The 26,030-nt window shown below is 56.3% G+C and overlaps 8 protein-coding genes across 8 annotated transcripts; 5 read left to right on the top strand and 3 right to left on the bottom strand.

The window, feature by feature from the left end:
* Positions 1-47: 47 nt before the first annotated feature.
* Positions 48-1,453, bottom strand: BJ171DRAFT_518731 (short-chain dehydrogenase/reductase superfamily). The gene is made up of 5 exons (XM_053112276.1): positions 1,110-1,453; positions 844-947; positions 571-764; positions 318-454; positions 48-169 (listed from the first exon to the last, which is right to left on the bottom strand). Exons 1-5 carry the CDS (start codon positions 1,311-1,313, stop codon positions 98-100), a joined length of 711 nt encoding a protein of 236 aa, XP_052963292.1. The 5' UTR covers positions 1,314-1,453; the 3' UTR covers positions 48-97.
* Positions 1,454-2,806: 1,353 nt separating this feature from the next.
* BJ171DRAFT_518729 (uncharacterized protein) lies at positions 2,807-5,653 on the top strand. Its single transcript, XM_053112275.1, has 3 exons — positions 2,807-3,061; positions 3,236-3,416; positions 3,535-5,653. Exons 1-3 carry the CDS (start codon positions 2,875-2,877, stop codon positions 5,345-5,347), a joined length of 2,181 nt encoding a protein of 726 aa, XP_052963291.1. The 5' UTR covers positions 2,807-2,874; the 3' UTR covers positions 5,348-5,653.
* Positions 5,654-6,332: 679 nt separating this feature from the next.
* BJ171DRAFT_518724 (uncharacterized protein) lies at positions 6,333-7,763 on the bottom strand. Its single transcript, XM_053112274.1, has 2 exons — positions 6,879-7,763; positions 6,333-6,691 (listed from the first exon to the last, which is right to left on the bottom strand). Exons 1-2 carry the CDS (start codon positions 7,674-7,676, stop codon positions 6,479-6,481), a joined length of 1,011 nt encoding a protein of 336 aa, XP_052963290.1. The 5' UTR covers positions 7,677-7,763; the 3' UTR covers positions 6,333-6,478.
* Positions 7,764-9,368: 1,605 nt separating this feature from the next.
* On the top strand, positions 9,369-9,887 carry BJ171DRAFT_427756 (glycoside hydrolase superfamily; the record flags this gene model as incomplete). The annotated part of the gene is made up of 2 exons (XM_053107822.1): positions 9,369-9,608; positions 9,678-9,887. 2 exons carry the CDS (start codon positions 9,369-9,371, stop codon positions 9,885-9,887), a joined length of 450 nt encoding a protein of 149 aa, XP_052963289.1.
* Positions 9,868-13,197, top strand: BJ171DRAFT_215899 (glycosyl hydrolases family 18-domain-containing protein). The gene is made up of 12 exons (XM_053106417.1): positions 9,868-10,040; positions 10,290-10,392; positions 10,515-10,758; positions 10,853-10,966; positions 11,057-11,115; positions 11,231-11,483; positions 11,604-11,662; positions 11,792-12,092; positions 12,177-12,235; positions 12,318-12,579; positions 12,660-12,712; positions 12,800-13,197. The coding sequence occupies exons 1-12, from the start codon at positions 9,977-9,979 to the stop codon at positions 12,984-12,986; spliced, it is 1,758 nt and encodes a 585-aa protein (XP_052963288.1). The 5' UTR covers positions 9,868-9,976; the 3' UTR covers positions 12,987-13,197.
* Positions 13,198-13,450: 253 nt separating this feature from the next.
* BJ171DRAFT_518719 (SEC11-like 3-like protein) lies at positions 13,451-14,744 on the top strand. The gene is made up of 5 exons (XM_053112273.1): positions 13,451-13,558; positions 13,669-13,778; positions 13,897-14,043; positions 14,219-14,341; positions 14,490-14,744. Exons 1-5 carry the CDS (start codon positions 13,460-13,462, stop codon positions 14,599-14,601), a joined length of 591 nt encoding a protein of 196 aa, XP_052963287.1. The 5' UTR covers positions 13,451-13,459; the 3' UTR covers positions 14,602-14,744.
* A 1,198-nt stretch (positions 14,745-15,942) lies between these two features.
* Positions 15,943-16,815, bottom strand: BJ171DRAFT_427696 (kinase-like domain-containing protein; the record flags this gene model as incomplete). Its single annotated transcript, XM_053107820.1, has 1 exon — positions 15,943-16,815. A coding segment is annotated over one exon (873 nt), but the record flags the coding sequence as incomplete, so codon positions are not given.
* Positions 16,816-17,673: 858 nt separating this feature from the next.
* BJ171DRAFT_215853 (uncharacterized protein) lies at positions 17,674-18,742 on the top strand. The gene has a single exon (XM_053106416.1). The coding sequence runs from the start codon at positions 17,769-17,771 to the stop codon at positions 18,555-18,557; it is 789 nt and encodes a 262-aa protein (XP_052963285.1). The 5' UTR covers positions 17,674-17,768; the 3' UTR covers positions 18,558-18,742.
* The last annotated feature ends 7,288 nt before the right edge of the window (positions 18,743-26,030 follow it).

The following is a 26,030-nucleotide window of genomic DNA, read 5'->3' as shown; positions in this document are numbered from 1 at the left end:
CGGTATCTGTTTTGTTCTGCCTGCCATGATGCCACAATTCACGTTTTGGCTGTATATCAATTGCATTTATATTGTCAACCCTGTATATAGGCGTCCTCTACCAAGGAATGGTGGTGCCATCGTAGTTGAAGAACTTGCCGTTGTCTTCGTGCTTCAGACCATGAACAACCTGTGGTGGGTCAGCCACGAAAGGAGAGAGACTAACTGAGGACCGGCGCAAGTCTGCCTGCATGAGCAATCAAGTGATCCGGCGATCTGCCATTCATCTAGCTGGCTGTGAGGATGGAGCGGCAGCGGTGGTGGTTTGAGAATCCTACCTTGAGAATCGACGAGACACTGGTCGAGACCGTAAGATCGGCGTTGGAACCGCCCATGTCGGTCTGGACCCATCCCGGGTGGAACAGCACCAGAGTCGCTCCCTGAGGGCCAAGTTCCTGAGCAAGGATGCTCACGACTGATCAGAAACGGCGTTAGCACGGTGATGTGGGATCACGGCAGATGGTCTGGATTTGGCGGATGGGCATAATGATCACGGAGCATGGCCAGAACACAACAACAAGTTGGGCTCACCCGAGTTGAGAGCGGCCTTGCTCGATCGGTAAGCGATCGAGTTGGGCTTGCTCCAGGCAATCGAGCCCATGGCCGAGGTGATGTTGACCACAGTTCGCTTCTGGCGCTTGAGGAGCTGAGGGAAGAAGTTCTGGATCGTGAGGAAGGGGCCGATGGTGTTGGTGGCATAGCTGGCGAGGATATCCTTGGCGCTCCTGTAGACGCAGAAAGGATCCGAGAATGTTAGCTTGCAGCCGAGAGTCGCCCCGGGGCCCAGCGAGCCGCGATACCCACGTGTTAATGGGCGACGAGCCCTTGGGCTCGAGATAGGCGCCGGCATTGTTGATGAGGATGTCGATACCCTCGGGAGAGAGCTTCTCGACCTCCTTGGCAGCGCTCTAGGGTTGATGCCGTCGAGTTCGTTACGTGTTAGCGTCGAAGGATAGCCATCAGACAGGCAGTGCCTGGTCCGGTCGCGGCAGGAGCGTGGGGCTTTGGGTTGCCGTCATGTTTGGGGCAGCCGCCTCTCTGCTCCAAGGCGCTCTTGCCTGTATACCTACCTTGACAGACTCTTCGTTGGTGACGTCAAGCTTGACGGCGAGGACGCGGCCGGGGTGGCGCTTGATCTCTTCCTGCAGCTGGGCGGCATCGTCGGGGTTGCGGACGAGGGCGATAACCTTGGTGGCCTCGTCCGAAGCGATAAGCTGGCGGAGGAACTCGAGCCCGATTCCGCGGGAGGCACCGGTGATGGCGACGATGGACATGGTGGACTGGGGGAAAAGTGCTGGTGAGATGGAAAGGCTGCGCGGAGCGATAGGTCTGGCTGATAGAGAGGAGGCAAGAATGGCGGTTATATATCGACGATCTATTTCAAATTCGATTGCGATGTCGGAACGCCTGGGAGCGCCACGCGGAACGAGTGACCTGGAGTGACGCCAGGTTGCGGACACGAGCGAGATGCTGCGCGCAATCCCATCACGTGATATCCACACTCCGACCGCGAATCAGATGCCAGACAGCGATCCAAATCCCCCCCATATCACATCAGCAGGCTCCAGGCCCCGAATCTTAGAGGCCATTCGTCGTCTGTCGTGCCCAGGCGAGCTCGATGTGGTGGGAGCGCTGGTTGCAGCACAAATCTGAAACCAAGGCTGTGGGAAATCGGGGCGTGGACGATCGCGAGGGCCTCGGGCAGGGGGGCATGTCCGATGTCCGGTGGATGGGCGGAGGAAGCCTCTCGGGAGCCACAGACAATCATCCCATCGGCCCATCTGGGCTGTGCGGGCGGTGGCTTGGGATCTGCAATGAAAGGCAATCCATGCAGTGGGATGCAGCCAATGCAACGGAATGCAGAAACCGGATGCTTGCCTGGCTGGACAGCTGTGGTGATGTGCCTGGCACATCCCGTGCCGAGCAGTGCTGGGATGGTCGCCCCCCCAAGAGCAGCCCGGCGCTCAGACAGAGCCACAGCCAGTCGGGAAAGGGCGACGACAAGCCCTGCATCCACCTTGCATCCGCCCTGCATCCGTCCTGCACCCACCTTTGCACCCACCCTGCACCGCTCCGCCACCACCGGCCGTGCATGAGGCAGTCGTATGCATTTGGTCGGCGGCAGGTCCTCGATCCTGAAGCAAAGCCGGACCGCTTGGGCGCATGCATCCCAAGGCGCCCTTGGGCTCTGGCCGCGCGCTCCCCTTGGGCCCTGCAGGCTCATCCGCACCGATCGTCCAAGGACAGCGTCGGGCTGTGCGCTCGCACCACGTCGCCGACGTCTGCCAGTGGTGCGTCCCTTGCTGCCCTGGAGCAGCCGGCCTTGTGCTTTGCATCCCCTTGACCCGGTCGCCCAAAGTGCCCCCATGCGTCCATACACGGCCCTCCCCCGACCGCGCTCGACGCCGCAACTAAGGCCGCCTGCCACAACTTTAAGGTGCTGTTGACGCCGCGATGCTCTACTCGTGGACACAGACGAGCTGCCTGTCCGCACAGGCGCTGTATTCCCCCGAACCCAGGTGTCATGCCTGTGGATGCGCAGCCCTTTCTCCAGCCCAACAACAAAATGTCCCATCGACGCCACAATCTTCCACAACCCCGCAGCGCGCGCACATGTGCTCGCGTGTCTTGTTGAATCGGTCGCACGATCGAATCAAGGCCTGGCGACGCGCCGGCTCGTGGGTTCTTTACCATTTTTCGACCACCGATCGGCCCGGCCATAAAACGGCCCTGTTGTTCTGGCTCTGCTCCTATCCCCAGCTCCGCCTGCTCTTGCCCCCTTTCGCTGAGCCGCCCCCCTCTCTTTTTCCTCTCCTCCTCCCTCTCGACGCTGGGATGCTTGTCAAGTCCTCCGCCGTCCTCGCTGCCGTGCTGGCCTCTGCCTCGGCCACCACTTTCTCGTGCAGCTCCCAGGGCACCACCGCCTGGGGTCCTCAGATCACCTACAACGGCCAGAGCTACACCCTCCCTCTCGGAGAGTACAACCTGTTCCTTTCCCAGGACTACCAAACGTCGACTTCGGGTGAGTCTTTGCTCTTGTAGCCGTCCACAACCCAGTGCCGTGCTTTTCGAACAGGCCACATACCGCTAACCTGTTCCAGAGGGGATGCACAACGCCTCGCCTCACAAGTGCGCCAGCCCCCCGCCGTGACGCAGCATCGCTGACTACTATTGCCTTGGCGTCTCTTGTGCACAGATGTCGAGGGCCGCGGTGCCATCGGCGGCAACCTCAACGTCGCTGCCGACTTTGGTGCCCAGCTGTACTCCAACTTTGGCTCGCAGCCTGACTCCTGCCCTGCTGTCGCCTCTCTCCTGAGCGCCAACAATCTCTATCCCGGCCTGCGCTACACGGTCGTTGTTGGTGGCAAGCTCCAGAGGTATACCTTTGCTTCTGGCACCTCTCCTGTGCGCGTTGTCCGGCCCAAAGCTGATTTGGTGCTGAGATCGAGTGTGCTATTTCAAAGGCTGACAACCATGATCATCTGGTCCTGGCAGATTCCCCTCCCGTGTGTCGTACGGTGATCTCATCTATGCCCAGAAGGCTTCCAACATTGGCGATGGCTCCTTCTTCCCCCTGACCAACCCCTGTCACGCCTACCAGAGCAACTCGGACAGTCTGCCGGTCAACTTCAAGTCGTCCTTCAGCTACTTGAACAACCTGTCATCGTACATGTCGCAGCTCCATACCACCGGTACTTGGGCGTCGAGCCCCACCCGTGCCAAGGACTGTGTTCTGACTCTGCACGGCAACCTCGATACCGAAGTCGTCTCGGTGGACTCGGGCGTCCTTGCCCAGTGCGACACGTTCATCTATTCGCAGAGCTCTTTCACCGGAACTCTCATCTTGAACGTCAACGGCCAAGCCCCCAGCCTCAAGAACTTCAACATTGACTCTCTCCTCCCCAACCGCAACCACATCATTTGGAACTTTTACCAGGCCAACCAGCTGACTATCACGGGTGTTTCCTTCCATGGAACTGTTTTGGCCCCCAACGCCGCCATCTCTCAAAAGTCGTCCGGGCAGATCAACGGCAACGTCTTTGCCAAGAGTTTGACCGGCTCTATCCAAGTCAACTTGGCTCCCTACTCGGGCTGCGTTCCCACGCCTCTTCCCAGCTCGAGCTCGTCCTCCAGCTCCACTTCCACCACCACCACCACTTCTCCCACCCCTTCCTCCTCGTCCACCACCACCACCACTACCACCACCACCACTACCACCACCTCCTCCTCATCCTCCTCGACTACCTCGGACACTCCTACTCCCTCCAGCTCCACCACCACTTCCACCACCACTTCTCCCATCCCTTCCTCCTCGTCCACCACCACCACCACCACCTCGGACACTCCCACTCCCTCCAGTTCTACCACCACCACCACTTCTAGCTCGAGCCTTGTCTACTCGGCTTCTTCTAGCGCAAGTTCCAGTGCTGCTCCCACCGGTGTGATTTCCTCTTCGACCACTTCGGACACCCCTACTCCCACCGTCACTCCCTCCGTCACTCCCACCGTCACTCCTTCCGTCACTCCCACCGTCACTCCTTCCGTCACTCCCACCGTCACTCCCTCCGTCACTCCTACCGTCACTCCCACCGTCACACCCTCCGTTACTCCCACCGTCACTCCCTCCGTTACTCCCACCGTTACTCCCACCGTTACTCCTACCGTCACTCCCTCCGTCACTCCCTCCGTTACTCCCACCGTTACTCCCACCGTCACTCCCTCCGTTACTCCCACTTCTGGTTCCACTTCCTCCTCCAGCTCCAGTCTCGTCTACTCGGCTTCTTCCAGCATCTTCTCCAGTGCCGCCCCCACTGCCGTGATTTCTTCATCCTCCTCGGGCGCTCCCACTCCCTCCGTCACTCCCACTTCAGTTTCCTCCTCCTCCAGCTCCAGTCTCGTTTACTCGGCTTCTTCCAGCGCTGCTTCCAGTGCCGCTCCCACCGGCGTTACAACTGGTTCTTCCTCAAGTGCTTCCACCCCCTGCACTGTGTCTTCCAGTGTTTCAACTAGCGCCTCTGCTGTCTCCAGCTCAGGCCCCACAGTTGCCACCAGTTCTGTTGCTTATTCTACCGCGACTATGAGCGCTTCCAGCTCGGCTTCCGCTTCTTCATCGGCCGCCCCGACCTATTCTTCTGCCACCCCCACCTCCTCTCTGCCTTCATATAGCAGTGCCTCAGTTGCTCCCATCAGCTCCGCTACATCCACCGGCTCTGTCGCCTCCACCAGCACCGCTCGCCCCTACAAGTGTGTTCCCATCGCTACTGATCGCCCTTACGTCCGAAAGCGCGATCAGATCAAGAACATCTAACCGCACACGACTGAGGCTCATGTACAAACCTTGTCCCTCCGACCCAACCAACCTGAAGGGTGTCTATTTCTTTCATTCAACTTTTCTGTTCTAAAATGTCTTCACCCCTATGTGCCTAAGGTTCAATCTTGCTCTATTGTTCTCTATGTTGGTCCTCCGCCTTTCCCATGTCTTCTTCTACGACCCTGTTGCTGGTGCTGCCAGCCGCCTATAGACTATCCTCGCCCCTCTCCTCCTCGCTGCTTTGGCCGTGTCTGACGATATGACGAACAATACAAATCAAAGAATATTGCTTTTTGTGACAATTGGACTTTGTTGGCTTCGGGCGAAACATGACATTGTTCATATTTGGTTGGGGTCAAGGTTGTCATTTGTTTCCGGACCTAGAATACATCGTCCACCATGGCCAAGCATCCTTGCCTTGCGATGACATGTCATGTGCAGGGCGATTACGGAGACTGAGGCAATCCAAAGTCTTTACTCGGGGCCTACCGAGCTGATCTTTGGTTAGAGCAAATTCTAACAACATGGTGCCGCAATCAGCACAGTCTTGATTTGCTTCAGTCACTGCAAGCTCCCATGCATGCCCAAATATACCGAAGCCCCAGTTGATCATCGTTCGGGGCAACGCTTGTGTATTCGTCGCTTGATGTACGGCGCTGAAGGACCGTATGGGTATCCAGAAACCACGCTGGCGGTCCAAGGACGTCCTGCTCGACTCGAAGAATGTCCGAGAAGATCATACTACAGCCGGTCCAGAAAGAAACGGGACAGTCACTTTCTGGCTTCAGAGGCCTGCAGCCTGCCGAACTTGTCTTGGCTCCAGTGGACAAGCCATGCGATTGTTTCCCGTCCTGGTTGGCAATCTCTTTCTGTGATGCATTCACTCGACCACCTGGACAGTTCCATGATGTATCGATATCAAGATACTCGGCCGTCCAGTGTCGCTTGCCTTCCCGGCACTGTGAGCACATCTGGAGATTGAGTCGCTTGAATCGCCGTCGCCTGGGTGGCGTCCTTGATTCAAAACACAGAATGGTCATGGCCAGCGCGCGATGGCATTGGGTAACAAAATGTTTGATCCATGGTAAAAATCAAGGGTATCCCGTTATATTTTGGATCGCCTGTAAATCACAGTACGTCAGCGATAATCCGGGCCACGGCCGTGAGCAGATGATAATATGCCGCCGAGTCAAACTCGGAGCGGAAGATGCCCATGTGAGCCTCGATTTCATCCCTCGCCTGGATGTCTATTTCTTGGAAATAGTGTCTGTATGGATCAGGGGGAATCTGGACAAAGTTCTTGAGGCTGGTGCTGCGGTTGCTGGAGCCAAATTCGGATACCTGTGATAGTGACGAGAGCGACGGATTTGCTGTGAGTGTGGCAGCTCGCCCGAGTTGCCTTCCCGGACACGAGAGCAAGCTGTTCAACAAAGCGAGCTGCCTGTGATGGCGGCTGGCGGAGTACTCGATCTCGTTCCTTGGGAATCAAGCAACTCGAGGATATGGGCTATGAGGAGGGTCCGCCTACCGCCAAGTAGAATCCGTGGAATTCAATGGGCAGATTATTCAGGTCCTCGAACCGTGGGGCCATGTTGGCGATATTCCAGAGTGGGCTCAAGAACTCTGCATGTCCTATTCCTGGTGCGGCAGCTCGCTCGTCTTCGTCGGCCTGGACCGAGCGAGTTGAGGAAGAAAGCGCATAGGCCGCGGCCGCCCCGACGGCCACAGTTGCAACGGCGGCCAAGCCAAGGAGTCCCCATCCACTCGATCGTGAAGAAGAGGATGTCTCTTGGCTGGAATATGTGTCTTCATATGCGCTTCGGGACTGTACCGCAGATCCAAAGCGGTCGGATACCCAATTGATGGCGTTGCCGACTCGCCTCGCTCCGGAGACGGCAATGACATGCGGATGCAGACCAAAGAAGGGCGAGTCGACGGATATCACAAGATGGATCTTTTGCTGCAGCGGCGATCCGGCGCCACGATAGAGGCCGTCGATGCCTTGCTCGTGTCCCTCGTGGCGGTTGTAGTCCGAGTTTGGATGGCATCTGCGGACGGCATCGAGCGCCAGGACGCCGCCCATGGAGTGGCCAATCAGGACGACCTGGGCGTAGCTCCGGGACCGTTCTTCAAGAAACCGGACGAACTCGATGACCCTCTGGTCGTTTGAGCCGGTGGTGCTGTAGTTGTAGGCAAGAGTGTCGAAGAAGGCCCTTGTGCTATTTGTGTTGCGATTGACTCGTTCGAGCAGATCTTCAGGGAAGCGGCGGAAGGACTCGCCCGAGGACAGGAAGCCATGGACGAAAACGACGAGGGTATTTGGCATGACTGGTTGACGATGCAGGGCGAAGAGAGCGTGATGCCGATCGGGAGTTCAGGCCGGCTGTTAAAGAAGGAGGCGGGAGTGTTGACGGTGTCGGAGGGTATCAGCGAGATTGGCCCGGGCCCTCGGTTGCTCTCGGCTGCTCTCGGCGAGAGGACTCGCACTGTATCACACGTGCGACATTCTGGGTGGTACAGGAGCCGCGGCAGAGCACGCGCGGCTGCATTCACGTCAACCGTGGGACTGCCGCTGTGGCCAGGAGCGTGGTGCAGAGCGCCACGGTCGCGCAACACGCGGTCGCACGCGTGCCGATTCGGCAGGAACGTACGCGGTTGCGGCTGCGGTGCCGGATCCAGCGCCGGTGCAAGCTGCTTGGGCCGGTCCTGTCTCTCGCTCCATCAGTCCATCGATCTCTCGCTGCACCTGCCCATCGGTCCAGCTTCCGCTGCGTCTCTCTGTCGAACTCTGCATCGATGGTCTCGCTTCTCGCCCTGGGCACACTGCTGCTCGCCCTTGGGCCAGCCAGAGCCGCGCATCTTGTCGGTTACCATGTCGGCTGGGACTACCAGCTCGCTGCCAACAAGCAGCCCTTCCAGGTGAGCACATTGGGGTCATATCCGCCGTTTTCGGGCTGTGCTTCGTCCTCCTGGTCCGTCTATCCGTCTGTCTGTCTGTCTGTCTGTCTGTCTGTCTGTCTGTCTGTCTGTCTGCCATCTGCGAGGTCTGTTCTTCATCCTCATGCGCATTTGTCCATTCTCGGCCATGCTGTCGCTGCGCTACATCCCGCCCTACAGTACACCCAAGCCGTGACCGATCGCTACTCCCACATCAACTATGCCTTCGCCTCGATTGAGTACCATGCCACTCTGGACCAGTACTACGTCAGCTTCAGCGACGTGACGGCAGACTATGTGAGCCTCACTTGTGCCATACTGCTCCGAATCGTCGGCGCCTCCTTTCCTCCGCTCATCCCTGACCTCTTGCTGCTCCACAGACCGACTTTGTCGGAACTCAGGACACCAGCGGCTGCATTGCTGTCCCTGCTAACCAGCAGTGCAGCACCGGCGCCAACTCCAACCCGCTCTTGGCTATGGTTCCATACAGTAAGACAGCTTGCCACCGCCAGTCTCGCTGCATCCGTCGCTGCATCCATCTGCTGCATCCATCTGCTGCATCCATCTGCTGCATCCATCTGCTGCTCCACACGACGCATCTTCGGCAGCAAGCCCCAATCCTGTCCTCCTGCCTGAACCCAATGTCATTCCCATCTCCCCAGTCGGCGCCAGCGGCAACTGCCCTGATTCCAGCTGCTTCAACCCCAATGGCCAATGCACGTCTGTTGCCAACAGCGTAAGACATCTGCCTCCGCCTGGTGCTCTCCTGGCTGCGGCGCTGCTATCGCCTCGTTGCTTCGTCGCTCTTCTACCTCTCGCCGCTCTATTAATGCCTCCCATGTTCTCAGGGCAAGTTCATCAACGGCAACACCCCGGTGATCTGCGGCAGCTATGCGTATCTGTAAGCCGCTGACTCTGTTCATCCAACTTGCCTCGACAGTGCCCAAGGCACTAGTCGCTGATTGACTCGATCTGTATCAACTGGCTCTCTTCCACACTGATACCCATGCAAATCTTCCATGCTGATACCCATGGCAAACCTCTGCCCTGATGCTGCGCTCATTCTCGTCCACTCTCTAGGATGAAGCAGGTCAAGAGCGCTTCGCCCAACCTCCGATTCCTTATCAGCATCGGTGGTTGGACCGACTCCAACCTCTTTTCGCCTGCCACCGAAGCCAAGTACATTGACAAGTTTGTCACCAGCATCGTCAAGTTTGTCCAGTTCTTTGGCTTCGATGGCGTCGACTTTGACTGGGAGTACCCTGTCTTTGAGCATGGTGGCCAGGCTATCAATGCATCAGCACCTGTGCCGGCCGGCACTGTCGATTCAGTCTTGGACTGCTCAGCCAGCAAATGTGCTTATCCCGCCCGCATCAACGATACTATCAAGTTCAACAACCTGCTCTCCAAGACCCGTGCTGCCTTCAATGCCATCGGCAAGACTGCCAACAACGAAAACTACCTGATCAGCGTCGCCGCGCCTTCGGGTTATGAGAACTCCAAAATGGATCTCCCGACTGTCTGCGGCATCGTGGACTATGTCAACGTGAGTGGCTCCCGGGCCCCATTCACGCTTGTATCGGCAGCATGCGCTGTTTGACTACAGGCTCTGATGATGTGGATTCATCACACTGCTCGCTGATCCGTTCGCTGATTCAAACTGCGTAACCCGCCTGTCTGTTGCAGCTGATGACCTATGACATGGCTGGCGAATGGCAGTCCACAACGGGCCATCAAGCGCCTCTGTATTCAAGTATGTCGTGCTTTGCAACTTGCTCGTGAATTCTCTATTCCCAGGGTGTCGACACAAGTGTTGCACCCCCTGTGGTTGTGCCTACAGCCGTCGCATGTGCTGTGTGCCACTGCTTGGTGTTTGAGTCGGTAGAGCACGATATGATGGTATCATGCGACGTGCTTCGTGTGTGCTTGATGGAGCTCAGTGTGCTCTGAGTGGATGTGATCTGACATGACTCGACTTGCTCTGGCTATGATATCTCACCAGCTGCCGGAGGTGCCTCGGTCGATAGCACTGTCTCGACCTATCTCTCTCGCAGCTGTCCCTCCAACAAGCTTGTCATCGGCATTCCGTTCTATGGCCATGCCTGGTCAGTATTACACCTTAATGTTCGCTCAAGAGCATGACTCTTGTATCTTGATTTGCCAGTGGTAGCAGTTATACCAAGAAACTATGCGGTCCAATTGACGCACCGCCTCCATCATCTTTTAGGTTTGGCGTGGCCGATGGCGGAACCCACGGCCTCGGTCAAGCCGGCACTGCCCCGACTGTCTCGCTGAACTGGGCCTATTCCAACATCGCCGCAGATACCACCTATTCGGCTTACTGGGACAGCCAAGCCTATGCCAGCTACGGATACAGTGCGGCCGAGCTGCGCTTTGTAACTTTCGATGACACACAGGCAATCACAGCCAAGGCTCGTTACTCGAACGCCAAGAATCTCGGTGGCTTTATGGTGAAGTATCGTCGGTGGCTGCAGTCCTCTGCTATCTCAACAGCGCCGCCGGACTGCTTCCTTGCTGACAATGCGCTTGCCCTTTATGCCACAGGTGTTTTCTGTCAATGACGATTCTTCTTCAAACACCCTGCTGTCCGCGCTCCCCGGCCGCTACGCTGGATGCTACGTTGATGGTTCCACTCGTGTCCTGTCGTACTATGCTGGGGTATGTGTGCTCGAGCAGCTCATATGGTTGGAGGCCCAGGATGGACTTGACGCGGATCCTGACCGATTGCCACTTTGTATCCTCAAACAGCAATCGTCCTCGATGACGCTTCAATTCTGCTCAAACTTGTGCTACAGCAGCGGATACAAGTAAGTCTGTGGCTGGACGCATCGCAGCATCGGCATGCTCTCGTCTGAGTGTCGCAGTGACTCAAAGTGGGCCATTACGCTGCTCATACGAGTTGTCTCAATACTCCTTTATCAGATTGTACGGCGTCGAGTACAGCAGCGAGTGCTATTGTGACAACAGCGTCGTCTCGGGCACTGCTGGCGGCAACGGCGGAGTCGCCGGCACCTTGGCTCCGAGCAGCGACTGCAACATGCCCTGCAGTGGAAGCTCTAGTGACATGTGCGGCAGCGCTTGGAGGATCTATGTCGACCTGGCTGTTGCCAGCTCTGCTCAAGTCCCCGGTTGCTTCGTCGACGGCAGCAGCCGCGTCCTCTCTGGATACAGTACGGTGAGTAGGATATCAATCCGCTCTATCATGATCAGAGACAGGTGTAACCATGCAATATGACGAGTACTTGCGCCGCGGTGCCACAATGCTTATCGACTCGTTTCCTCCCTGCACTGCCAGACATTGAGCTCGATGACTCCATCTTCGTGCAGTCAAATCTGCGCCGGCAAGTCTTTCAAGTAAGCGCATTACGAATCATTGAGTTTAGCAACGTCGAGTGGCCGACTACAATCGCCGCCACTCGGCCGCTGTCACTGCAATCCGACAGATTCCATGCTACTAACACAACGCACTTTGCGATTGCACAGGTACTATGGCATTGAGTATGGATCCGAATGCTACTGCGGCAACTCCATCAACACCGGTAGCGCCGGTGGTAGCGGTGGGATCGCTGGTACCAATGTTGCTACTTCCCAGTGCAACATGGCATGTTCTGGTGATTCCACCCAGACCTGTGGTGCTGCGTGGCGGGTGTGGGTCGCTCTGGTTTCTTCGACACCGGCGCCTCCGCCTCCGCCCCCACCTCCGCCGCCGCCTCCTCCAACCAACAATCCGATTCCTGGATGCTACATCGACGGTTCGGCCCGAGTTTTGAAGGACTTTTATACGGTACGTTGCCTTCTCGGATATCGAACGCATCCCACACAGCATGTCATCAGCTAACGTCCGTGTCTCTCCCCCCCTTCCTTCCAGCAATCCTCCTCGATGACGCCAGCAACCTGCAACAGCTTCTGCGCCAGCAAGGGATCCACGTGAGTTGGGCCGACCTATTCAGCGTTTGTACACGTCAGTCAAATTCATTGCACTCACAGTCGACGTTCTAACCTCCATCAGGTACTACGGCGTTGAATACGGAGTGGAATGCTACTGCGGCAGTACCATTACTTCTGGTTCAGCCGGCGGCAACGGCGGCACCACTGGAACCAACGTGGCCTCGAGCCAGTGCAACACGGCTTGTGCTGGCGACTCGACTCAGACCTGCGGCGCTGCATGGAGAGTTTGGATCGCCCAAGTCACTGTCGCCCCGCCTCCGACCAATCCCGTTCCCGGCTGCTATATCGATGGCTCGGCTCGTGTTTTGGCCGACTACAGCGAGGTAATGCCCCTTCCCCATAGCTTGCCATCCATGTTGTGTTGATGGCTGGAAAGTTGATCGGACGGCCTCTCTTGCTTCAGGTCTCGAGCTCTATGACTCCCGCAGTTTGCAACAGCTTCTGTTCGAGCAAAAAGTCCAAGTAAGTGCCATTCATGTTGAGCGCTTTCTGGTAATCGGACGCTGAGCACGATCACTGACGATGAGCAATCGTGCGGATTAGGTACTACGGCCTGGAGTACGGCTCGGAGTGCTACTGTGGCAACACCATCACCTCTGGCTCAGCCGGCGGCAACGGCGGCACCACTGGCACCAACGTTGCCTCGAGCCAGTGCAACATGGCTTGCTCTGGCGATTCGACCAAGACCTGCGGTGCTGCATGGAAAGTGTGGATTGCAACGGTTGCATAATTGTCGTTTGTGCTTGTGCCTGTGGGGCGTGAGATTTGAGAGTGTCCAGCAGTGGTACAGCCTGTTCGAACGATGTAAGAGTGTGTTTGCTAGGTGGTACTCGCATCAACACTCTATGCTATTGGTTTCGGAGCCGCAGTATTTGAATACAGCTGGTCGATCCTTGTCGCGACTATCGATCGGCACAGATACCACGATGCGGGAGTGTCGCGTATGCATTCGAGCTCTGACAGTTCATATTACTCGATGGCAAGATAGTCCGGCCACGCGGGTCGCTCCGCCTCCAGTTTCTGACAAAGTGGGAATTTGCAACACTGGATGCATCCAAATCTCTAAGCCGAGAGGGCACCGAGCACTTGAAGCACGCCTGTGAGGTGCTGGGCTCGTTGGTCGGGGCCGTTCCCACTTTGCCCGTATGACCAACCGAGTCACGTGGGGCATTTTGGGTGCCAACCAGGGCCGAACAGCAACCGATGCGCCGCCGCCCTCATCGCCCAGCAGGCCCAGCGACCGACCCAGACAGAGACAGCATGGACTTTACAAAGAAGCTCTCCAAGATGTCGATCCGGCAGGTAATTTGAGCAGAGACGGCGCAGAATGAACCGAGCTGCAGGCAAGGGAGATGCGAGTATCGCCGCTATCCCGACAGACCTATTGATCATTCGCCCCTCGGCAACGACAGATCGCGACTCAGTTGCTGCAGTTTTGTCTGATCATCTCATCGGCCCTGATGATCTGGAAGACCCTGGCGGTGGTGATGAACACCGAGTCCCCCATCGTGGTTGTCTTGAGGTGTGGTTCTGGATTGTGCACTCGCCGCTGATCTTGCTGGCATTTGTGGTCTCGCTGGACATGGACGGTGGGTGGTGATTGCCGCAGCCCGCCTCTGACCTCTGTCGCTTCCATCCAGCGAGAGTATGGAGCCTGCTTTCCAGCGAGGAGACCTCCTCTTCCTGGCGACTCCCAGCTCCCCCATTCGTGTCGGCGACATTTGCGTCTACAAGCTCAAGGGAAAGGAGATCCCGATTGTGCATCGGGTTCTGCGACTCCACGATGAGTATGTGGACGGTGCGGCATCGCAAAGCTGTTTGTCGATGCGGTGATGGCTGGGCTGGCTCTGGAAATGCTTGGTCTGTCTCTGTGCCTTTATCGGCCGTCTGCCGTCTGCCGTCTGCCGTCTGCCGTCTGCCGTCTGCTCACCTTCCGTATCCGTCGTTGTGGTGTCCTCCAAGCGCCTCGACTGGCAAGCAGTTCCTGCTCACAAAGGGCGACAACAATCCGTCCGATGACCGAGCCCTGTACAATCGAGGCCAGCTCTGGGTCCACGAAGATGAGGTCATTGGCCGAGTGCAGGGGTGAGTGGTACCGAGAGCTCGCTGCCAGACTCACACCAGCCTGTCAAGGAGTGGACAGTGCTGTCTTGGGTTTATGAATGGCTCGGTGAAGCCGAGGGCAACTGACATTCGTATCGACTGTGAATTGATTTCATGGGATGCGCTACAGATACCTGCCCTACATAGGTATGGTGACGATCCTGCTCAACGACTACCCACAACTCAAGGTGGTCCTGCTGGCGGGTCTTGGGCTGACGGTGCTGTTCAGCAAGGACGAATAGTATATAGCTCCCGACCTTGGAGTGGCACTGAGCCAGCCGGCCTCGGGGTGTCAGCATGGATCGGATGTTGCCAGTCGAAACGAACGAGTGTCGCAATGTGATTGGCCGAATGGAGCTGTCCAATACAATTGATTTCATGACAACTCTGGCTAGTGTCGACTGCGAGCAAGTCGCTGGTGGTTTGGCTACTTGGGAAAGCCTGAATGCCCAAACGCGGCTATCGATCGACTTGAGATTGAAGCTAAGCGAGTTGTCTAATTTGTAACTACTAACTGTATTTTCAACAATGAGTCATACCATTCAAATCAAGTCAAGAGCTCCTGGGTATTCACAAGATCATGGAGAGAGAGCGGGGATGCTCCGCACTCATTTGAAACCGATGACGACTTCATGACCAGAGCTGTCGCTGGGTGTGGCCGCGTTGTATCTAAGAGGGGACAAGGAGTTTACTCGATATTGCCCATATTTGTTTCCCAGACTGGTCGATGCTTTGAAAAGCTCCAGTGCTCTCGAGCTATTGTCCGAGACTCCCCAGCCACAGTAGTAGCATTGCCCTAACCAATATACGCTGTCGCTGTAGCCCTCGTTGGCGAGTTGCTCAAAGGTGCCTGCTGCATTCTTGCGATCCTCCGTAGTTCCAAATCCTTGAACTAAACACACACCCAGGAGATGCCTGCACAGCCAGTCTTGGTCCGATCCCAACTGGCACAACTTGAAGAACCTGAGAACCGAGGGTGCGTTTGAAGCGCTGAGGTTTTGGCCGGCAAGGCAGTTATCTTCCCCGAGTGGGAACTCATCCGATTTGTTGTCTCGGATGATCTTGATGCCCTTCTGTATGTCCTGCTGAGTGCCCCGGCCAAGATAATGCATCCAACCGACCATGTGAGTGGCGATGGGCTTGAGGACCTTGTCATCCGACTTGGTGCTGACTTCTTGCCAGTGGTCGAAGGCGCTGCGGTCGTTCTTGGCCATTCCCTCGCCCAGGAACGCGAGCCAGGCCAGCTGGAAAGATGCTTCGAGGCTGCCGCGGTCGGCAGCGGCCTTGAACAGCTGGGCGGCGAGCTTCCAATCTTGGTGGCGTGCAGGGAGACCCTCCGAGACCATCTTGGCAGCATCGAGACAGGCATCGGGATCACCTTGCTTGGCGTCGGAGACGATGGTGCCAGGGAGACGAGTGGCCGATTCGATGCCGTCAAACTTGAGCTCGTCGGGTCGACTGGACTGGGACGTGGGTTGGTTGTTCACGCTGAGAGTGGTGAAATGACCAACAACCTGACTGACGGGAGGGGTCTTGGCGGCGGCGGGAGTGGGAATGGCAGGGACGGCGGCACGGTTGTATGGCTGGAGGACGGCAAGGATCTCGGTGAAGGCAGGGCGGGCGGCGGGATCTTGGGCCCAGCATCGTTCGATGAGGGCCCAGATATTGTCGGGGATGCCATCGAGACGCTTGGGGCGCTTGCCGTTGCATGAAATGCGTTCGATAGCGCGGCTGAGCATGGCTTGTCCGTTGCTGGTGACCCAGACTGGTTTGGCATCGTTGAGGACTTCATACATTGTGATGGCGAAGGCGTAGACGTCGGTCTTCATGGTCGTGCCACTGGGATCATCATCGTCCAGCATCTCGGGTGCAATGTAACCGTCGGTACCGCCGGTCGGGCCCATGGATCGGTTGCGGTCCAGCGAGGCAGAGGTGTGTTTGGTGCGGGACATGCCAAAGTCGGTGACGACGGCGTTGTTCAAGCCGTCCAGGAGGATGTTCAGGGCCTTGAGATCGCCGTGGATGATGCGACGGGAATGGAGATATGCCAGAGCCGATGCAGCTTGGAAGAGGAGACGGAGCTTCTCCTTGAGTGGGACGTTGTTATTGGCAACATGGTTGCGAAGGGTGCCGTTGGGCATGAACGGCGAGACCATGAAGGGAGGAATCGGATTGCCATCATCGTCTTTGTCGCAGGCACCGAGCAGGGGGAGGATGTTGGGGTGGCTGAGTTTCTGCCAGATGTTGATTTCATGGTTGTACTCGACGAGCTCCCGGTTGTTGTAGTTTCCAAGGAGCTGCTTGATGGCGACCTTGGAGCCAAAGTATGTGCCAGTGAAGACCTCGCCAAAGCCACCGCGGCCGATGGGGTTGGCCGAGCGGTCGGTGATGTCGCTGGGCGAGATGTACCAGGACGGGCGATCGGGAGCGGGGCGGATGATGGCTCTGCTGGCCATGGTGAATATGGGAGACAATTGGATAGGATGACAGGGGAGGCAAGCAGGCAATGGAGATGGGCAGGATTTGGTGAGGGAACTAAACCCTGGCCAGCCAAACACTGGCTATCGAGATCACACACACAAATCTGGCTCGATCCGATGATTTGCTGGCTGGAGTCGGTGTTGCTCTCTGCCACGAGTACTGCCACATTCATCGAACATGGAATTGAACATGAAATCGAGCCTTCCTATTCACAGCACAGAGTCGACCAGACTCGGTCATGAAATTTAGGCATGGACTGATATTTGTGTTGCAGTGTGAGGGAGGATCGACTCAAGGATCAACAATACTGGCCACATCACAACCAGGCACGCACGAGATGATTGAGTGGAGTTGCGTCGTTCATTGGCGGGATGGAAGGCGCAGATGTCAGTCGGGCTGTGAGGCGCGGTTGTAAGAACATGGTGCAAGCATGGCAAGAGGAGTGCAATGGAGTCAATGAGAGACAGGGACCATTGGAAAAAGAGTGGGTTCGCAAATCGCCCATATTCTCCACTTCTTGGCCCCAGAGTGGGCAACAGCCTCTCTGTGCATACTGCTGCGTTGCCACAACCAAACCATATCATCATCATCCAGCCCATCGGTCGAATTCGAGTGCTGCCCTGAAAGCCCCGGTGGCTTCGCTATGGGTGCGCTGCATCAGTACAGCCATTTGTCAAGGTTCACCTGATGTTCTTCCGTGGTGGCTTCGTTGTTCCCACTCCCTCTACATCCTCTGAATCGTCGTCAGTGGCCATATTTTTGGGGGCAAACCGCTCGAGCATTGCCTGAGCGAGCGTGAATCCTTGGACAGCAGCCTTTGAGAACCACTCATTCGCTTTCTGTTGGTTTGCCGTCGAGTGGTTCATGTGTACTTGAGCGCATACTCAATGGTCTCCTCGTGGTGGTTGAATACACGCCTGGAAGAGATATGAGAACTCTTGTCGAAACGGGATTAGTCGATTCTCAGATCCCCGCGTTGATTTCGTCCAATAAATCAGACGATGTGTTCATCCGAGCACAGGGGGCAAACTCGGAGGTGCCAGGCCACAGAGGCGGGTCTGCAAAGTGCAGACCACACCCCACTTCTCGTCGAGCCTCAGAGGCTCTTGAGAAGAATGTTGCGTGCTCCATTCACGTCTCGATCGATGACGGTGGAGCACTGGTTGCAGTTGAATGTCTTGGCTGCCCCAAGGTCTCTCTTGATGAACCCGCAGTGGGTGCAGGTCTTGCTGGTGTACTCTTCACCGACCACCCTGACAATGGTGCCATACTCCTGTGCCTTGCATTGCACTCTGTCCACGAATCGACAGTGGGACAGCTGGACCATGCGCTCTCGGTTGCGCTTGCTGATGTGTCTGAAGCCATGGCTGTTGAGCTTCGGGATGAAGATGATGTCGTAGTTGGAACAGAGCCACTTGGCTGCCTTGCGATGGAGATCGTCCACCAGGTCTCGGATCCGCTCGTTCAGCCGGGCAATGGCCCGTCACATCAACTTCTTCTTTCTCCGCTGCTTCTTGGTCAACTTGGCCATCTTGGACTGGACCTTGCCAACACTTCGCTTGAGGTCATTGATCTTGGAGTATCCACTGACATTGGGACTCCAGGCTGTGACCAGCCCAGAGGGGTCGAAGGTGGTGATGAAATCGCGCACACCAGGATCGACAGAGACAACCCTGAGATCACCCTGAGGAGCTTGGCTTTCGCTCCTCTTGGGTAGTGGCTCGGCGACGACAATATACACCTTGTTGGTGCGTGTCTTGATCAGACGGGTGTCATGGGCCAGGGGGAGAGTGAGTTGCTTGCCTCGCTCGACTCGGCCCTCGGTATTGAGCTTGAATGGATTTAGTCTGTTCCAGAAGCTGTCACCCTTGACGATCTTGCCCCAGTGCTTCTTGCGCAGGACACAGGACTCTTGGCTGGCCCGTTTCTTGCTCGAGAAGTGCATGCCGAAGGGACTGGGGTTGTTGCCTTGGGCTTGTTGGGACAAGTATCGCTGCTGGTTTGAGAACCAGTTCTTGACAAAGTCTCGGACTGCATCGTCGATGAAATCGGCAGCTACACCCGTCTGGCGGATCCAGTGGTCATTGTCATAGTTGGACAGGACACCAACTCGCTGTCTCAGATGCTCCAGGAGGACTGTTTTCTTCTTCTTGGGTGGATGGGGCTTGGGTGGCTCTGGAATCAGGATCTCGCCAAGGCGATTCTTCCACTATTTGTTGGGGTACTGGTTCTGGAGAGCCTTGCGGGCAGCCATGTATGGCTCTCGCTCTCGTTTCCAGACTTGGAGTCAGTGTGATGGTCTGCTCGCTGGTGGGATGAACTGACTCTGGCATAGTAGACGACGATCCTGGTTGTGATGGGCTGGGTGAGGCAGAAGACTCGCTCAATGTCCCGCACATTGTAGAGTCTGTGCCCATTCTCGTTGGGGCGGATGTATCGCACTTTCCCAGCATCGGCCCACTTGGACAGGGTGGATGGGACGAGGCCGAACTGCTTGGTGAGTTTATGGATGGAGATGTATTTTTCATCGCTCATGGCAGACAGGGATGTTTTTGATTCTGGCCCGTTCTTACCCTTGCCCAAGAAACAATATCAGCCAGAATCGACACACTGATTGAACGGACGCCGGCCTGGACGACGAGGATACTCTGTCGCAATTCAGGGTGGGCTCACCCTCGTCGTTTCGTAGTTAGCGGCGGCGCAAGAACATGAAGCTAAACATGCAGCGCTCTTGGATGAGCAGAATGTACTGAAAGCAAGGGTGAAGGAGTTGGAGGGAGAGCTTCAAAACCAGCAAGCGACGTTGGAAGCGAAAGTGAGAGGGTTGGAGGCAGAGCTACTCGACCGCGACAACAAGATCAAGTAACTGGTGGAGGAACTGGGGGGGGGTGCATAGCAGCGGCAAAAGCCATCGACAACGGACTCTGAAACAATGACAGATGAGCCGGTGGTCTTGGCGGATACATCCACCGCCACCAGCATGGGGGCACTGGCCGGCAGCCCTATGGCAACGGCAGATCGGGTGGCGGAACTGGAGGGTCTCAACAGAGAACTCGCGGAGCTGAATTGCCAGTGGAGAGAGGCAGGTCGTGGATTCATCGAGCGACTTGGTGTCATTCGCGACTGGATGGGTGGGGCTGAGAAGGGAAAGCAGCAAGCGCAGGAACCATTGGTGTTTTTTTTTTTGTTTTGATAGTTGTATATTCAGGAATATTCAACATGCCATCAGTATCGTAGGATACCCGGCAGTGGGTGGCCAAGCTCGCTCATACACCCCTGTTGCGGCCTTCGCCGACTCTCCAGCCCACACGGCGAGCCATGCGGGTGAACACTCCCTCTAATAACTCCCAGAGGGAGTCGCACGTTTCCAGGTCCCTCTCAGGGATGTCGGGGGTTGGTTTATCCAAGTCTCCCTCTAGTATCAGCTCGAACCCACTCCAGGGTTTGCTGTGCGGTGTTGGGTCTTGACTTGCCCTCAAGGGAGTGTGAGTTTGTCTGTGGGAGGGGTACTCGGGATTCATCTCGTATCCTGGGGTCTGACCTAGTCCCAAGTCATCGTCGGACTCTGGGATCGGGTCAGTACTTCGTCCTTGGGAGGGCGTGGGAACCACTCTCGGTTCAGGGCCGGGGACTGGATGTCTATTCGTCTCCCTGGCCCGGTTTCGGTCTCGGTTCGGGAGGGAGTCTTGGTTGCCATCAGGGGAGTACTCTGAGCCAGACTCTGAGACTGACTCTGAGGTTCCTCCCCAGTTCGACCCCGAGGCAAGGTCTGAGCTCGGTTCGGGGTGGTGGGGCTCTAAGTCCACACTCTGGTCGGAGTGAGGTACTAAGTCCCCACCAAGGTCAGAGTGAGGCACTAGGTCCCCACTATGATCGGAGTGGGATACTAAGTCCAAACTCTGGTCAGTGTCCCAGCAGTAGTGTCTTCCACTATCGAGAGACAGTTCGTCAAGCTCGTCCCAGATTGGTCTCGGCGTTGGGTCGGTTCTTACCAAGAAGTCAAAGTCAATGTCGTAGTCTGACACTGAGCTGACTTCAGAGCCAAGGTCCGAGTCCACTTCGGGGCCAGTCAGTCGGAGCCTCCCCATCCGAGCAATCACTCCCGGTAGAGAGCTCCAGAGCCGATCTCGATCATCAAAGTCGTCGTCTACATCAGCATCACTGATGCCAGTGTCATCATCTGTATCCGAGACTATTGATGCGATCAAAAGCCCCGGTCTCTCCCCTCGCTTCCCCACCGAGTGATTATTATTGTTATTGCCATGTCTCTCTCTCCCTGGTGTTTGGGTTCCCACACCAGTGTGCTGCTGTTGCTCTTCTCTATCCTTCTTGGCTTCAAACTCCAGCAAGTCAAGCAGCATGTCTATAGGCCCCACTCCTTCGACTGTGGGTTTGACCCAGCTTGGGTGGGTCCGTGCGAGTTCGTTGACCTTTCTTGCCAGGATGCCTTTGGGGTCGACGCATCTTTGAGCGTGGGAACGGTTAAGGTCTACTTTGATTCCGTTCTTGGAGCACCATCGGCAGGGTCTGCTTCCTCCCTTGGTGTGTCCTGGGAATATCCCAAGTCGCCATCGAATCATTAGCTCGAGGATAGGCTGACTACCTGTGTATCCTTCGGCTCTCCACAGTGCCGACATCGAGGTTGTCGGTGTGCATGCGGCTGTGAGTTGTTGGTCTCGTTTGAACGCTGTCCTCATGTGTTCTGTGAGGATGGCTTCTCGCAGAGGGATCGCCAAGTCGTCCTCTTGGGCAGCCTGGGCTCGCTGTCGATGTCGTGCTCGTCCGTTAGCCGGGTCTGGGAATGCTCGAAGATACCTGTTCTTCCGTAGGTCCCGGGCTAGTCGCAGTGTCCACTCTGGGTTGTTGCAGAGTAGTGGTCTATCGGGGTCGAGGAACGGGTGGAACCAGCTCCTTTGTGTCCCTATGGTTTTGTCCTTCTTCCTTAAGGCCGACGCTTCCGTTCCAAGGAAGGCCTCGGTCGCTGTCAATTCAGGATTGGTGTCCTGCCTGGCCATTAGTCGTTGCCAGTGTTTGTCTTGCAACAGCTTGTGTCCAAGGAATTGCTCGCCTGTGAACGGGGGTGAGCGGGTGTTTCTGAGGACGATCGATATCATCTTTGAGTTGTCTGCGATCTCGTCGTCCCATCTTGCCCATGTCTGGAGTGCCAGTATCTTTGCTCGCATCGACATCTTTGGCAGTCCACAGCTGATGTGCATTGCTCCTATCGATGTCCCTGGTCCTGCGCGGAAGAGTGTGCGGAGGGCCGTCATCTGTGCTTCGTCGATACGGTCCTGCTGGTCGCTTGGGAGGAGGTCCAGGGCCAGTCCGTATTCGAGTGTCGGTCTAATGAAGGTCCGATAGACTCTGACAAGCGTCCTTGCCGATGCCGTTCCCAGTTGGGCTCCGACCTTGATCATGTAGTCTGTCGCCATCTTGGTCTTGTCGATCAAGTGGTCGATCTGGCGACTAACTCTGAAACCATCCACATCGATGATCGCACCGAGGTACTTGTATTCTTGGACCTCTGGCAGCTTCTCTCCGTAGAGATAGATGCCATCAGACCGATCGGGGTTTGCGGCCGAGAAGATGGCTTCACACTTTTTGGGTGCGAACCTATACCGATTGTCAATGCTGTGTTGTTCGCAGAGTGCCAGGAGTCTTTGGGTCGATCCCGGGGGCCCGATCAGCACTCCGTCGTCTGCGAACCAGAGCGAATTGACTCTGATCGACGACCGGCCGTTGATTCTCAGCTGGACGTCTTGATGTGGGGTTGAGCCTTGGGGTCCGATCTTGTGCCTGAGGATCTCGGGCAGATCGTCAATAAACGCACTGAACAAGAGCGGACTAAGTACCGAACCTTGGATCAGCCCCTTCTGGAGCCACACTGGTTCCGACCGGCGTCCTTTGCTTGCAACTCGGACTTGGGTCCTGTCGAACATTGCCTTCAGGATCCCTAGTGCGATCGGACTGGCGCCTCTCGTTTGGATCTTCTCCCACATGCGTTCTCTCCAGACCGTATCATAGGCTGCCTTAATGTCCAAGAACACAAGGGCATACTCCTGTCCCTGCAGCTTCTTCATCCGGACTATCGAGTCGAGCGAGTAGATTTGGTCGAGCGTTCCTCGGCCAGGCCGGAATCCTCCTTGGGCCGTGTCCATTTGTCCAATCTCTTTCGTTAAGAAGGGCAACATTACTCTTTCGGCAATCTTCCGACAAACCTGGGTCAGTCCTATCGGTCGGTACATGGCCGGGTCCAGGATCGATCCCTTGTTCTTATAGACCGGGTGGATAAGTACTTCGTTCCATGCTGACGGGACGACGGCTGCCTTTAGTGCTGCAGCGATAATGATCTTCATCCATTCTGCGATGACATGGGCAGCCGGATGCAACAGTTCCGCTCGCAACTTGTCCGATCCCGATGCCTTTCTCTTTGGTGATTCTCGGATAGCCTTGGCAGTGTCCAGGCTGCTGACCTCAGGGAGGTTCTCATCATCGACCAGCAGCCGAGGTGTTCCGTCCACCTCGGTTGGTCTTGCTGTTCGGTCGTACTCTCGGCCCGCGTCCAGGGTGTGTGCTGAGACCGATCCATAGTGCACCACGAGTCGCTCGAGTGCTTCATCCGAGTTGTCGAACTCGTATGCATTGGCCATCTCTCTGCGCTTTTTTTCGGAAGCCAGTGCCTTGGCCGACTCTGAGGCATTGAGTCGGTCGAGACCGCTGAAGAACTTGGATCGTCGAGTTCGTCGGGCGGCCTTTAGCGCTATTTCCTCTTTGCGTCTGACGATTTTGAGTTCTCGCTTGCACTCCTCGGCCTCGTCCCTGCTAATGTTGGGGATAAGGAGCCGCCGACAGAGCTGTCTGCGGATGTTGGCCAGCTGTCGAACCTCGGGCATTTTTGACTTGTCCTTGGTGAGTGGTTTGATTGGAGACTTGCCCACGACTTGTTCAGCGATGCTGTTGACAAGTGTTAGGAATACCGACCAAGCTTTGTTCATAGCGTACTGGGCACCTCTCTCCGATACTGCAATACGGTGTCCGAGCAGTATCGGTTTGATGGCTGCTGTGATCGAGTCGATACCCTCCTGTTGCCGAGACTCGAAAACCCTGATGTATTCGGCCTTGACCTCTTCATCGTCAAGTCGTCCAATCTTCCATCTCCAGTGGTCGACCTTGGGATAGTTGGTGACTTCTATCCTTAGTGTCGTCCAGATCGGTCTGTGGTCCGAGTTTCCCCGGAAGGCCCCGACCGAGTCTACCTGTAGTCGGGGGTCGTTGTTGGCCATTGCCCTTGACGCAAAGATATAGTCTATCGTTGACTCTGAGTCCCCGCGGCCCCGAGTGTGGGACGGGATGGTGGTTGGCGTCACCACTCTCATTCCAGCCTTGGCTATGGTCTCCAGCAGGATCTTTTCCTTGTGCCTTGGTGCTGACGGTCGGCCCTCCATGGCTGCCAGGTGAATGTTGAAGTCGCCGACCACAATCAGCTGTGCATTAGGTTTTGCAGCCTTTTGCACAATTGATTTAAGGATCGAGCGGGTCGCATCTACTCTCATTCCTGGCGACAAGTAAAAGTTGCCGATGTGGGTGGTGTGTTTGTAGGTCACCCACATGTGCGAGCCATCGTCGCTCATCTCGACATTCGACAAGTCCTGAGGGTCGATGGTGGCCGGGTTGTAGAGAATGGCTAGTCCTCTGCCTGCCGGCTCCTTCTGGCCCGGTATGTTGACCGTGTATTCACTAAGGGGACTGCGGTCTTTCTGTTTGATCAGTGTTTCTTGGAGACCGATTATATCGATCTTCATGTTTGTTATGAGGTCCTTCACTGGTGTTGCGTTTTTGGCTAGGCCACAGACATTAAAGGATGCAACGGTCAGAGATGTCTGCACTCTGCCGTCTCCTGGTGGTTGTGCTAGATTCATAAGCGGATGGGGAGGGCATTTCTGCTGGGCGTGGGCCCCTCTCCGTCGCTCGATGAGTCTGTGTCCATGCTGATGGCCGTGCTGTTTCTGGCCATGTTGCTTGCACTAGTACCACTGCTGCTTCTGACAGTGTTGCTTGCACTATTACCACTGCTGTTCCCGGTCCTGAGACCCTGGGTTGGCGGGGCGTTAGTGCTTCTATCGACCTGGCTAGCAGTGCCGTTTCTGTCGACCTGGTTAGCACCGTTGATTATGGGTGCAGGGTCGGTGTCCATAATCAGAGTCATCTCTGTCGCTTGGACTTCATCGACAATGGTCGAGCTCCCTGAGCTTGTGCGGTCTCGGCTCTGGACGGTGGTCCATTCCCCTTTGTCCTGGTTCGAAGTCATCAGTGTTTCTCTCGTTCCGTTTCTGCCATTAGCAATTGCCATAATACCGCTATCGCCGCTGGTTCGGTGTCCATTAGGGCTGCCGCTTGCACCTTGGCTGGGTCGATTCCCGCCTTGGCTGTTCTGAGTTCCGCCTTGGGCCATTCTGCGTGGGGCTGCTGTGATATCGCTCCTATTGATTTCGCTTCCCGCTAATGCTTTGCCAAGGAGTTCGTCGTACTCGGCTCGGTACTCTTCTGGCACCCTCATCTGGATGCTTCGGCGCACCGGAGCAGTCTTGGCCTTGACGGCCTGGCGAATCGATCTGAGCATGAAGTTCTTGATCGTTTCGGCCTTGGGCACACTAAGGCCATGGTGTCTTTGTCCATTGACCACATCGTAGTCTCTAACGATTTTGACCTTGCCGTGCTCAGACGAGAGTCCTTCCAACGCAGCGCCGACTTGGTCCCTCTTGGTCTTGTCGTGGAGCAGTATCTCCATCACCGATGCCTCTGGGAAGTTGAGTTCTGCGAACTCTCTCGTGTTTTTTTTTGTTTTGATAGTTGTATATTCAGGAATATTCAACATGCCATCAGTATCGTAGGATACCCGGCAGTGGGTGGCCAAGCTCGCTCATACACCCCTGTTGCGGCCTTCGCCGACTCTCCAGCCCACACGGCGAGCCATGCGGGTGAACACTCCCTCTAATAACTCCCAGAGGGAGTCGCACGTTTCCAGGTCCCTCTCAGGGATGTCGGGGGTTGGTTTATCCAAGTCTCCCTCTAGTATCAGCTCGAACCCACTCCAGGGTTTGCTGTGCGGTGTTGGGTCTTGACTTGCCCTCAAGGGAGTGTGAGTTTGTCTGTGGGAGGGGTACTCGGGATTCATCTCGTATCCTGGGGT

The sequence above is a fragment of the Polychytrium aggregatum genome, assembly GCF_025602895.1.
Source record: "Polychytrium aggregatum strain JEL109 chromosome Unknown BJ171scaffold_41, whole genome shotgun sequence".
NCBI lineage: Eukaryota > Fungi > Chytridiomycota > Chytridiomycetes > Polychytriales > Polychytrium > Polychytrium aggregatum.
Note: the sequence above shows the minus strand (reverse complement) of the source record. Positions and strands in the feature narration are given on the sequence as shown.